Source organism: Podarcis liolepis (assembly GCF_965112155.1).
Source record: "Podarcis liolepis genome assembly, chromosome: 17".
Classification (NCBI taxonomy): domain Eukaryota; kingdom Metazoa; phylum Chordata; class Lepidosauria; order Squamata; family Lacertidae; genus Podarcis; species Podarcis liolepis.
The window spans coordinates 10,788,029-10,801,318 of record NC_139571.1 but is presented as its reverse complement, the minus strand read 5'-3'; the positions used below and the strand labels follow the sequence as shown (position 1 = coordinate 10,801,318).

Sequence of the window (13,290 nt, the reverse complement as noted above, 5' to 3'; positions counted from 1 at the left end):
TTTTGCAGCTCTAGCGACACTTCAATCACTAGAGCCGGTCGAGGAGCTTCTGGCACGGGCACTTTCACTGCTCTTTGGCCTGGCTGCAGTGCCCCGATTGTGGCAACCAGGCGTTGGCTTTTACCTGCTCTGTTCCCCCCTGTTCTCCCCCCTCAACAGCTCCCACCATCCCTTGCCATTCCTTCCTCTGGGGGCAGACTCTGGCAAAGTGGCCTGGCTGTTGGCAGAGATAGCATTTCCGGGGGCCCTTTCCCTCCTTCTTAGCCCCCTCGCTGGTTTTTGAAAATGCGCGCGCGCGCGCTGTTCCGATTTCCATCGGCTCTGCCGGCGGGAAAGCTGGCTCAGGAATGTCTGGAATGCGGAACTCCTTCCAACGTTCCCCTCTCCCTTCCCGCCTCTCCAAGGCTCTTGCCTCCTGCCGCGCTCCTATGGTCAGCGCAGATTTGGTCAGCTGATCCATAGACTCCGCCCTGGGGCCCCGTGACAGCTCGTCTTTCACCGCCGAAGAAAGACCTTCTTCAAATAGCATTTGAATGGGTGCCGCCGATAAATCCCAACTCAGTCTGTGAATCAGCATGGTAAACTCAGTCCAGTACTCACGGACAGATCGACTTCCCTGCTTACAAGCCATTAGCTGTCTGCGCACCGCCCCTTCCTCAATATCGCTGGAAAACATGATATCCATTGCACGAAAGAACTTCCTCGTGTCCTTTAGTATGTCATTGTGCGTTGCCATTAGAGGTCGAACCCAGTCTCTCGCCCCTTTCTCAAGATGCCCAATTACGAAAGCAACTCGCGATTCCTCATCAGGGAACTCATCGAACTGCACATTAATGGCATATTGCATCTCTGTCCTAAAGGCATGGTAATCCTTGGGGTCCCCCCCAAATTTTTGCACCAATCCTGGTACCTTTCTGGGGAATTGAGTGGCTCTCCCCTTCTTGTCTGCATCCTGAGCCCTTCTCTCCTCCAGCCTCGCCGTCTGCAGCGCCAGTTGGACCTCCAACGCTCGGTATCTATCTTCCAAGCTTGGACCAGCTCCAGCCCCCGCTCCTCCGGTTCCGGTTGGTTCGCTCATGATGCTTTCTCTTGCACAGGCAGCGTACAGAGACTGTCGGACTGCTGTTAGGGATTGATTAGCTGCTTGTGCGTAAAAACGTGCTCCCTCAGAGTTTGTGCGACCCCACAAACCTCCGTGTGTGACGGAGCTCCTCAGACATGTCTGCTCTAGTCACTAGTAGAGTCCGACAGTGGCTGTCTGCGGAAGCGTTTCCAGCAAAGGAGCTCCTTAACGGAAACGCGTCTCCTGGACTCACGGCGTGACAGTTTCCGGCGAGGTGTGGGTCTCCCTATGGGAGACTCAGATACCTCCCCACTGTTCTCGCTGGAAGCGTCCTTGAGCCCTCCCTCCTGCTCGCATTCCCTCAGAGACCCACTCCTCCCCCTGCTGGTCCCTGCTTCAGCTGTTGAGTCTCTTTCTTCCTCCCTGAGTCCCTCCACCACCTGATGCTCCGATGGCAGTTCCCTGACAGTTACATATTAAAAACTTCCCTGAACAGGGCTGCCTTAAGATGTCTTCTGAATGTCAGGTAATTATTTATCTCTTTGACATCTGATGGGAGGGCGTTCCACAGGGCGGGTGCCACTACCGAGAAGGCCCTCTGTCTGGTTCCCTGTAGCCTCACTTCTCGCAATGAGGGAACCGCCAGAAGGCCCTCGGTGCTGGACCTCAGTGTCCGGGCTGAACGATGGGGTTGGAGACGCTCCTTCAGGTATACAGGACCGAGGCCATTTAGGGCTTTAAAGGTCAGCACCAACACTTTGAATCGTACATGTTTGTTGTTTATGAACTGAGAAACAATATAATGTTATAAATTTATTGTTAATACATTATTAGGTGCGCGTTGCTTGTGGTTGTTCAGACTATAATAAGAGGCCAGAAGGCGTCTGGGTTTCACTTTCTCTTTCTATCTCTTTTCCTTCTGGTGTGGTGTTCTGCAGATAGATAGTGTTAAGGCTTAGTCTTATTATAAGTTGCTGTAAGTTAAGTCTACTGCAAGTGGATTCCTTATGGAAAGTGCCAACCCTGAATGTATTGGATTTGTGACCATTATGCTCATTTGCCTTCAGTAGCAGTAAAGCTCTGCTGGATGCAATACAATTGCCTCTGGTCTATTTTGGGGGGAATCTTGCAATGTGTTTAAGTTTGTACTCTGCTAACTACTGTATTTTTCGCTCTATAAGACGCACCTTTCCCCTCCTAAAAAGTAAGGGGAAATATGTGTGCATCTTATGGAGCGAATGCAGGCGGGAGGCTCTGCTCAGTGCTCCCTTTAAAGAACCGTGTGGAGCGTGTGTGCGCTTCTCCCTCCTCGGGGAAAAGCCCCCAAGAGCCACACACACGCTCCACACACTCTTTAAAGGGAGCGCGGCTCTTGGGGGAGCTTTAGCCGCGCGCAGCCTCTCCTGCACAACAGGAGCCATCAGGAAAACAAGAAAAAAATATTCTGAATCCCATAAGCCAGGACAGCAAGCGGGATTCCTCCTCCAAAAACTAGGTGCGTCTTATGGTCTGGTGCATCTTATAGAGAGAAAAATACGGTATACACTGGAGTTCCATGACCACATTCACGTGCCACTCACTCGTAAAAGTCGGACTTGGAGATCTTGAGGAAGGTGCAGTCGCGGTTGGCCTTGATGGTGAAGATGAGCGGCTCCCCAGTAAGCACGGCCAGCTGGCCCACCATCTCTCCGGGCTGCGTCAGGAAGAGGCACACGTCTTCGGCCTTGTCAATCATCCTCTGGTAAACGTGCAGGCAGCCCCAAAGCACAAAGTGCAGACTGACATCCTGCAAGAGAGATCAGCGTGAGCAGCGTCTCCCCAGGGAACAGGCTCACTTTGGAGCATGAAACCCAACAGCAGAGCTCTAGAAAAAGCACAGTATTATTTTTTTAACAAAACATTTTATTAAAGTTTTCTTGGTTTACAAAGGTATGCGCAATGTCTCTTTTTTCAAGTTACATTTTCCACAGGTCCGTTTAATTTTTGAGACATTAGGGTTACATTAGGTAGAAAAAAGGGGGAAAGAGGTGGGTGGGGATGGGGTTGGGAGGCGATATTTCTATTTTGCTTAATGTATGTGTGGATTTTTGTGTCAGCACGTTCTCTTAGCTATTCGCTTGTGTTCCTTTGGTGGTGAGAGAAATTGTGGTTGGCCTAAGGTGCGGTTAAAAGCACAGTATTTTATACATTTTTAAAAGCCGCATTCTGCCCCTTACAATCCGAAATCACGTTTGCAGTTTCTGCTGAAGATTTCAAAATTCCAGAGCGGGCATTCTGACGGTGGCAACAAATACTTCTTGGAGCCAGCCTGGCATTCCGCTCCTTTTCTCTTGCTCCAGTTCTCATGCCCTCTCCTGATAGATTTATTCCCCTCCTTTTCTAGTCCATGACAAAAAATGTAAAAAAAAAAAAAGGTCTGTGCTTTAAATTCCACAGAGCAACAGCAAAACACAGAATTAGAAATGTAAGGCAGAGAGGAACCTCCAGCAAGATGAAAAACAAGTAACTCATGCAACTCACTATCTGTAAACACTCGTTCTGTTTGCTTGTTGCTGTGTTTGGGTTTGCTGGTGCTAAGAGCCTGAGGCCATGGGGAGGTATACCAGGAACCAGATCTAGAGTGCAATTGGGTCTTCGGTTCCTGGTCTCTGAATGAGCTGAAGCAAGAAAGATAACTGGAGCTGAAACTCGGAGGCCATCAGGCAGGTGGCAAAGTTAGAAGGCCAAGTTCTTGGTAACTAAGCATTTGTAGTCTGTCTATCAATTACAGGGAATTATGATATTACATCTCCCTAGTATCTTCCATAGCTGGTTTGCTTGTTAAGTGCTAATCATGGACCCTGAGGCTCTGGGTTCAATCCTTTCACCTCCCAATAAACTTAGACCACTATGATGTGCAAGGATTTGTTAATTTGTACACAAGTGCCCATCTCATTGTGTTAATTGCTAACTGTGAGTCAATTTAGTTCAATGGGTTGCAAATGAGTCCATCCCAGCATTGGAAAAATAATGATGATAATAATGATAATATTTATATCCACCCATCTGGGTGGCTTACAGCATACATAAAAATATAATAATAATAAGTAGTTTTATTTATAGCCCGCCCTCCCCAGCCAAAGCCAGGCTCAGGGTGGCTAACAACCAATAATAAAAACAAGTTGAATGATTACAACTTAAAAACAAGATTAAAATGCAGCATTAAAACATTAAAATGCAGCCTCATCACAGGAGGAGAAAGGAAAAAAGAAAGAAGGGGAGGGAATCAAACTGACTCCAAGCCTAAGGTCAGGTGGAACAACTCTGCCTTACTGGCCCTGCGGAAAGAAATCAGATCCTGCAGGGCCCTGGTCTCATGAGACAGAGCGTTCCACCAGGTCAGAGCCAGTGTTGAAAAGGCCCTGGCTCTGGTTGAGGCTAATCTAACTTCCTTAGGGCCCGGGACCACTAGGGTGTTGCTATTTATGGACCTTGAGGCTCTCTGTGGGGCATACTGGGAGAGGCGGTCCCGTAGGTACGAGGGTCCTAGGCCGTGAAGGGCTTTAAAGGTCAAAAGCAGCACCTTAAATCTGACCCTGTACTCCACCGGGAGCCAATGCAGCTGGAAAAGCACTGGGTAAATATGCTCCCATGGCAGAGACCCCGTGAGGAGCCTCGCTGCAGCATTCTGTACCTGCTGGAGTTTCTGGGACAGCCTCAAGGGCAGCCCCGCGTAGAGCGAATTACAGTAGTCAAGCCTAAATGTTTAATAAAACATTAAACGCTAAAAAACAGAATATCTTATACAGATTACTAATAATACTAATAATACTAATAATGTTTACAGTTATACCCAAATTAAAATAACCGCCAACCCAACTAAACATTTAACCAGCCCCAACCCAACAAAAACAAAACAGAAGAACCAAAATTAAAACCGTTTTAAACATTTTAAAACATGTTATATATTTAAAGAAGATGACCAAATGAGCAAATTGATTGGGCTATGAAGGAGATATTAAAAATAAATTTAAGAAACCACAGAAAGAGGGGGAAGGAAGTCAAGTTTTGAAATGTCAAAATGATTGTAAATTAAGTGAAACGTATAAACTTGAAAAGTATAAATAAAAAATTAAACAATAATAAAAGGAAGCAGAAGGTGTGGAGAAAAGCTTGGAGAGGCAGGATTTGCTAAGAAACATGTCCATCAAACATAGGGGGAGGGGCCAGCACTAGATGCAGTCTACTGGTAAAGGCAACTATTTTATGAGCGAGAGGGTGACAAAGAGAGGGGAATGTGCACTTTCCAATTCTTTCCTGTGCTGCGTCATTGCAGCCTCTCACTATAGTGTGTGTGTGTGTGTGTGTGTGTGTGCTGGTCCCGTGGGTTACCCGAGAGGCAAGGTCCAAGTCCGGTCCGTGGTCAAAGGTGCAAGTGGAGGCAGTCCATAGTAGCTGAAGCTGGGTGCAGGGCAGGGAATAGGGTGAAGTCAGGAACAGGCTTGCAAGCAGGGAGCCAGGGCAGGTCAGGAGCTCAGGCAGGAAAGCAGGACAGGGTTCAGGCAGGAACTAACAATGTTGCTCCCGCAACTTGGGACTGGGGCTGGCCAGCTTTTATCTGCCCCGAGGCATTAGGGCGGCCCCGATCCTCTGGTGACTCACCTCTCCTGGCCTGGAGGTGAGCACTCCTCCTGCGGAAACTTAGTTCCCTCCACCTCTCTGCCCTGAGCCTCTGCAGCTCAGGAGAGGCTGGAGGGTTACCGGACCCAGAGGCAGCCTCAGCTTCCTCTGACGGGGCTGAGAGTGGAGCACCTGCAGGCAATGGGTCCTCCATCCCCTCAGGAGCCAGAGCAGACTCAGCTGGTGCCTGCACCTGAGGATCCAGCACAGGTGAGGACCCTTCAGGCTCATGCTGGTTCTGGAGGCGGGGAATCCTGTGCAGGCTGGGATCCCTCAGGTTCAGCATGTGAGTCCGAATCCCAGGCCATCATAGTGTGTGTGTGTGTGTGTGTGTGTGTGTGTGTGTGTGTGTGTTTAACACTGCACCACATCCTCCCTCCTCTGGGCCAGACGACTTTGCTGGTGCCACCCATAAAACTTACTTGATCTCCTTGGCGGGCAATGACGGTCCCAGCCTTGGCATGGTGCAGCAACACCCGGTTATTGAGCAAGGAGGAATCCTGTGGAAAGAGAAGAAGGGTGAGGGTAATCTGGGACAAGGGTGTGCTATCAGGCCTGTAGTCCAAGCCCTGCAAGAGTGAAGGGCCATTAGAATATTAAAGGTAAAGGTAAAGGTACCCCTGCCCGTACGGGCCAGTCTTGACAGACTCTGGGGTTGTGCGCCCATCTCACTCAAGAGGCCGGGGGCCAGCGCTGTCCGGAGACACTTCCGGACATGTGGCCAGCATGACAAGCTGCATCCGGCGAGCCAGCGCAGCACACGGAAACGCCGTTTACCTTCCCACCACTAAGCGGTCCCTATTTATCTACTTGCACCTGGGGGTGCTTTCGAACTGCTAGGTTGGCAGGCATTAGAATATTATTATTAGAATATTAGAATATTATATGACCCCAAAAACTGTTTGAGGCATTTTCTCCTCTCTCATATGTTATCCCAAAAACCCCTTCCTTAAAGGGGGGAGGGAGGTTTTTACACCAGCCAGAAGAACAAGGCTTTTTCTTCTTGCTTAGATGTTACAGTGAAAATGGGTCTCTCTCTCTGGAATGTCAGGCTTAGGCGGGTAGAGATAAGAGCAAGGTTGAATGGGTGTTCCTGTAACCCCAGACAGGGGGGGGCTGAAAAGGAGGAGGGTAACACAAGAAGCAAAGCTATATCTTATTGCTATTAGTGTAAATCACATGTTTTACATGTGAACACCTGTCTATGCATTCTAAGGGGTATAAAAAGCTGACACGCTCAGAATTGGGTGTGCAGATTGCGAGCTTATCGCGCTGTGCCTTAGTCCTGCATATGCATTTCAAATAAATCCTTTTGAATCCTGCAAGATTAATTGCCACTTTGTGTGAATCTGTGCTCCGGGGACCGAATGGCAAATATGGAGAAAGTCCAACAAGAGGAGCCAGGGTCTCCAACACCCGGTGGAGCAAAAGGAGCCAGGCCGGTGACCGATCCTGCAGCAAAGAAGCCAGGGCCTCAGCATGTCAAGGCCCATGGAGAGCCCAGCTCCTGCAGTGGCAGATGTGGGGTAGCTGAGCTCCCAGAAGGGAAACAACTTGCTGGGCCAGGTGAGGAAATCAGCACTCTTGAAAATTCCCAGGCCTGATTGTGACAGGTGAACATTGCACAGGCTCTCAACCCAAGCATAGTAAAAGAAACATCAACCCAAGAAACGAAACTAATATGGAACCGGTCTAGCTATCATGGCTTGCCTCAAAGACCCTGGGGACTGCAGTTGTCTCAAGGCACCAAGACTCACCTCCTTTCCAGGCCTCAAGAGGCTGTGAAGCTTAAAGCAGCTGGATGTAAGCCCTGACTCCAATTGTTTATGTAATTTACAGGGCATTTAATTTCTGTTAATTTCAATGCAAATTGACCTGATCGGCACCTCCCAGACTAATGTGTAGATCAGAACGTAATTATTCTTTTACGAGTTTCACAATCAAGCTTTTATGAGTTTTGCAACTGCGGTTCTTGAGTGACTCCAGACTGTCGGTATTTTGTGGGAGTGATTCAACTGCATGTCAGAAATTTAGGTTTCCGCAATTAAGGAGGATTAAATAATGGGCCCTGCCGCCAACAAATCCACAACCAACTTCTTACAGGTAGGAGGAAGACAGTGTGGAATTAACAACTGACTGATAGAAAGATCCATAGCCTTTGAAACCTTAAGTTCTTTTTCCGAACCAGAATTTAAAATTAATTTTTAAATTCCTTTTACTGTAATTTTGTACGTTGTATAATGCCTTGCTGCATCCCCCCCAAAAGCTCAGTCTATGAACATTAAAATATATATGAAATATATATTTAAAAGCCTCTGCACAAACAAGTAGAGAGAGCTCACTACTTGTGATCCCCAGCAACTGGAAATCAGGGACGTAACGGGACAAAACTAGCCACTGATGATAAGAAGCCTCTTATGTGGCCTTGAAAACAGAGCAATCAAGAATTTCTGAAACAACAATGGGATATAGCTCTGCCCAAGGCGTGATGGAGAACAGCAACAACCGGGAAAAGATAGACATACAGTGGTACCTCGCAAGACGAATGCCTCGCAAGACGAAAAACGCGCAAGACGAAAGAGTTTTCCGTTTTTTGAGTCGTTCCGCAAGACGAATTTCCCTATGGGCTTGCTTCGCAAGACGAAACGTCTTGCGAGTTTGTTTCCTTTTTCTTAAAGCCGCTAAGCCGTTAATAGCCGCTAAGCCGTTAATAGCCGCTAAGCCGCTAATAGCCGTGCTTCGCAAGACGAAAAAACCGCAAGACGAAGAGACTCGCGGAACGGATTAATTTTGTCTTGCGAGGCACCACTGTAATATTTTACAAGGACAGGAAGAAACATCAAGGACAGAATAATTGCCACACACAGGAAGAACAAGGATACAGTTTGAGTGCCTCACCTGTAGTTTTATAAATCACTTAATGCATGGGTAGGCAAACTAAGGCCTGGGGGCCAGGTCCGGCCCAATCGCCTTCTCAATCCGGCCCATGGGCGGTCCAGGAATCAGAGTGTTTTTACATGAGCAGAATGTGTGCTTTTATTTAAAACACATCTCTGGGTTATTTGTGGGGCATAGGAATTCATTCATTATTTCCCCCCCCCCAATATAGTCTGGCCCCCCACAAGGTCTGACTGGCCCCCTGCTGAAAAATTTGCTGACCCCTGTTTTAATGTGTCAGTACGAATGGAAGTCGTTAATATTGCAGTTGTCGTATAAGGGATTGTCATTTTGACCGGAGTGTAATTGAAATTAATAAGATTTTGGAACGCAGAAATAAAGTAAATCATCCAACCATTAATTCTAGCATGTCGGGGTGGGGTGGGGTGGGGCTGAATGATATAATTTGGCATCTGAATGATTGTTATTAGGAACTGTATTATAATTTGGCATTGTTAAAATGAGGCTATTATTGGTTTACAGAGGTACCTCGGGTTACAAACACCTCGGGTTACACTTAGGGTTACAGACTCTGCTAACCCGGAAGTAGTACCTCAGGTTAAGAACTTTACCTCAGGATGAGAACAGAAATTGCGTGGCAGCGGCAGGAGGCCCCATTAGCTAAAGTCGTACCTCAGGTTAAGAACAGTTTCAGGTTAAGAACGAACCTCCGGAACAAATTAAGTTCATAACCAGAGGTATGTATTGTAATTGCAAACTAATAAAAAATTATGTGGCCTTGAAAAACAACCAATTCCCATGCAGAATGAGAAGTAAGGGATCCCAGACGGCATCTACCTCAATCTTCATAAGCTTGACCAGCTCCCGCTTGGCAGCCTCAAAGATGGCGCTCGTCTGGCATCCTTGGTAGGGGCCGAAGGGACAGTCGCCCGTTGCAGAGTCGTCCTCGCAGTAGTTGTAGTGGTAGATCCCAGACGGCTGCTCCTCCACCGTCACAGACTTCCGCTCCCGGGGCTCATGGGACGTCGACTGCCAAGGATGGTGACAAGGTAAGGTCAGGTAGGGGGACAGAGGGGGAAAGTAGCTACCGGAGAGGACGGCTCCCGCGAGAGGGAAAGGAAAGAAACCCACCATCTCCACCAGGCACAACCCATTTTTTTATATACTGTATAAATACACTGGAACCTTGGGTTTGTTTTGTTTTTTACTTTTTCAATTTAAAGTTTTACACTCAATTATCCAACAACCAACATAAAAACAAGATTACAAAGAATCTCCTGAACTTCCCTCCTCCCCTCTGTGGGTCCTTTCATTAACCATTTCCTCCTGCATCTTTTAGAATAATCCAAATCTTTTACATCTCCATTATATCCAAAAATAAACTACAAGTGTTATTCCAATCCTACTAATGATTTTAGCTGTTTACAATGGCTTTTAAGATAATTTCCCCCCATTCCTTGTTAAAAAATTGGTCTTCCCAATTTCTCCTTTTGCCCTTCTAGGCTCTGACGCTTTCTGGTTTAAATTTCTGATTCTTCGCTTCTTTTTGTTATATGCTGGCACTTTGGTTGTTGCTATTGAATCAATAAGAAAAACAAAACAATGCAAGAGTTTCTACAAAAGCAGGGTAGCTCTAGTTCTCTCTCACCTGAAGTCATCTGACTGAGAGACTACAACCACACATCACCACCTGACAGGCTCCATCTTGGGGAAACCCAGCCAGATGGGTGGGGTATGTCTGTCTGTCTGTATAAATAAATTATTATTATTATTCCCTCCCTCGCTCTAGGGCAGCAGCAGCATCCCACAGGCACCAGCAGAGCATCCCAATCGCTAGAGACTCACCCGGGCGAAGCCGGCCAGTGAGACGGAGCTGTCCTCCTGAAGGGACACTGAGATGCGGCCTCGTTCGTAGGCCATGTCAAAGTCTGAGCGGGGGCCCCTCTGGATCCCTGGGTGAGGAAAGAACACCAGAGAAATGGAGCAGACTGAGCCCAAGGCCCGCGGATTCTGCGTCTCCACAGGAAGGCAGAAGGTGGTCAAGGCAGAGAGAGACACATACCTGAGATATCAACTGGCATGGAGATGCAGCGACTCAGCAGCGGGGCAGCGGGAGGTTCCAGCAGACCTGCTTTCAACGGGTCACCTGGCAGTATAAAAGACTATCACTCACCAGGCCCAGGAGACACGTGGGCACCTCATGTTAATAATAATAATAATAATAATAATAATAATAATAATAATAATAATAATAATAATATCTTTATTTATACCCCGCCCATCTGGCTAATAATAATAATATCTTTATTTATACCCCGCCCATCTGGCTGGGTTTCCCCAGCCCCTCTGGGTGGCTCCCAACAGAACATTAAAAACAGAATAAAACTTCAAACATTAAAAACTTCCCTGACCAGGGCTGCCTTCAGATGTTTCCTAAGTCAGGTAGTTGCTTATTTCCTTGACATCTGATAGGAGGGCGTTCCACAGGGTGGGCTGCATTACTGAGAAGGCCCTCTGCCTGGTTCACTGTACATTTCGTGCTGTGAGGGAACTGCCAGAAGGCCCTCAGAGCTGGACATCAGTGTCCGGGCTGAACGATGGGGATATCCTTCAGGTATACTGGGCCGAGGCCATTTAGGGCTTTAAAGGTCAGCACCAACAGTTTGATTTGTGCTCGGAAACGTACTGGGAGCCAATGTAGGTCTTTCAGGACCGGTTTTGTATGGTCTTGGTGGCCACTCCCAGTCACCAGTCTAGCTACCGCATTCTGGATTAACTGTAGTTTCCGGGTCACCTTCAAAGGTAGCCCCACATAGAGCGCATTGCAGTAGACCAAGTGGGATGCTCACATCCATAAGAGGGACACCCAGACCCCCCAAACTCACATGTGCCACAAAATCATTCCTGGGGACATTTCTGCCCAGGGATAACCATCCAGATACTGTCAGGGACTGGCTGGATGAAGGGAACACCCAGAGGAGGAAGGCTCAGAGCCAGCGGATTGGTGGCAGTACACCGAGAAGAGGTCAGAAGGAGAAGTTTGGTGGGAGGTGTTGTTAGAAGCCGAAGGGGCAATAGGCTTTAGTGAGCAGGAAGAACCTGTGACAGAGAGCAGTTCAGACTTTGAGGCTGAAGCAGAGGAGGGCAGTCAAGAGGCTAATGAAGACCCCAGGGAGTCTCCCCTCTCCTGCTGCGACAAGCTCCCCTCCCCACTGGTCTCCAAGAATGTGCAGGATATTGATGGCAACGGAGGAGAGGCCAGAGGTGCGCAGAAGCATTTTGAGACTGCTTGGGAAGCACCCAGAAGAGGAGGAGCCTTAAGGCTGGCAGAATATGGGGACCTTCAGTCCTGGCAACTGCTCCATAGGGGCAAGACCTACTGGGAAGTGTTGCTGAGACCACTAGGCTGAGTGTATGTTCGTTTCCTTGAGAAAAGAGTTCACTGAAAACGGAGATCTGCTTCTTTTAGCGCTGACCTGCATCTGGCTCCAGCCTTGACAGATACGTTCACCTGTCAAGGCCAAGAGTATGCAGGGAAAGGAGGAAGGACAGCGAAGAGGGGAGAATCAGCAGAGACAATGTGGGGTGCTGCTCTCCCAGCTGCTATATAACTTGGACAGAGACCTGCAAGGCTGTCAGTAGCATCACAGCCTCCCTCCCAGCTCCTGTGGTGCCATAGTGAGGGGAAGCCACCGGAGGCAGAAGCTAAGCTTCTTTGCTGCCCCAAACATTGGTGCACCCAAGAGAAGCGGCTTAAATTTCTGCCTTCTTGGAAGGAGTCAAATACAGCTGTCTGGGGCACAGTAGACAAGAGGGCAGGATCGCTGCTCAGAAAACAGACAACCCACACTTGTCTCCCCTGAGCTCCACTTTTGATTCCAAGAACAGCCCTTATTTCCTTCCCCCAGAACGGACAGCTAAATCCACGCCTGAGGTGTCATCCTTTGCTTTTACCTCCCTCGCCTCATCTGCATTGGAGAAGTTGAACGTCAAGCTGGGGATGAGCTAAATGTTTAGCAGCCGGGGCCTGCAGAGCACCAGGCTCTCTGGAAACAGAGGACCCACCCACAGCCTCCCCATGGACAAGTCAGATGCACATGCGTCAAATTCCCTTACCTTGGTCCCTGGAGGAAGCTTCCCCCTGCCTTCCAGAGCTATCCTTGGCATCCTCGATGGAGGAGGTGCTAATGACACGCTTGCTGTGTCGGACGGGGCTGGTACGAGAGGTGTGGCTCGACTGGGGGAATAGCCGCAGCGGTTGCATCTCCTGGGGATGGAGAACACAGTCATGTTTGTCCGAATACATTTCTGAGCACAATTCAAAGTGTTGGTGTTGACCTTTGAAGCCCTAAATGACCTCGGTCCAGTATATCTGAAGGAGCGTCTCCACCCTCATTGTTCTGCCCGGACACTGAAAACAGGGCCTTCTGGCGGTTCCCTCACTGCGAGAAGCAAAGCTACAGGGAACCAGGCAGAAGGCCTTCTCGGTAGTGGCGCCCGCCCTGTGGAACGCCCTCCCATCAGATTTCTAAGAGATAAACAACTACCTGACATTTAGAAGACATCTGAAGGCAGCCCTGTTCTAGGAATTTTTTAATGTGTGACATTTTAATGTATTTTTAATCTTTGTTGGAAGCCGCCCAGAGTGGCTGGGGAAACCCAGCCAGATG

The 13,290-nt window shown here is 48.4% G+C and overlaps 1 protein-coding gene across 10 annotated transcripts in view; it reads right to left on the bottom strand.

Annotated features, from left to right (window-relative positions):
* The window catches only part of PNPLA6 (patatin like domain 6, lysophospholipase), an 80,276-nt gene that overhangs the window by 41,587 nt on the left and 25,399 nt on the right, over positions 1-13,290 (bottom strand). For all 10 annotated transcript variants that reach the window (XR_014520769.1, XR_014520770.1, XM_083482906.1 and 7 more), the window contains exons 12-17: positions 12,737-12,887; positions 10,683-10,766; positions 10,466-10,572; positions 9,458-9,649; positions 6,145-6,222; positions 2,644-2,849 (exon numbers count right to left, since the gene is read on the bottom strand). Coding sequence is in view for 8 of the 10 variants with exons in the window: in XM_083482906.1 (XP_083339032.1) it covers positions 2,644-2,849; positions 6,145-6,222; positions 9,458-9,649; positions 10,466-10,572; positions 10,683-10,766; positions 12,737-12,887 (818 nt within the window). In the remaining 2 variants the exon portion in view is untranslated. The remainder of the gene's footprint in view (positions 1-2,643; positions 2,850-6,144; positions 6,223-9,457; positions 9,650-10,465; positions 10,573-10,682; positions 10,767-12,736; positions 12,888-13,290) is intronic.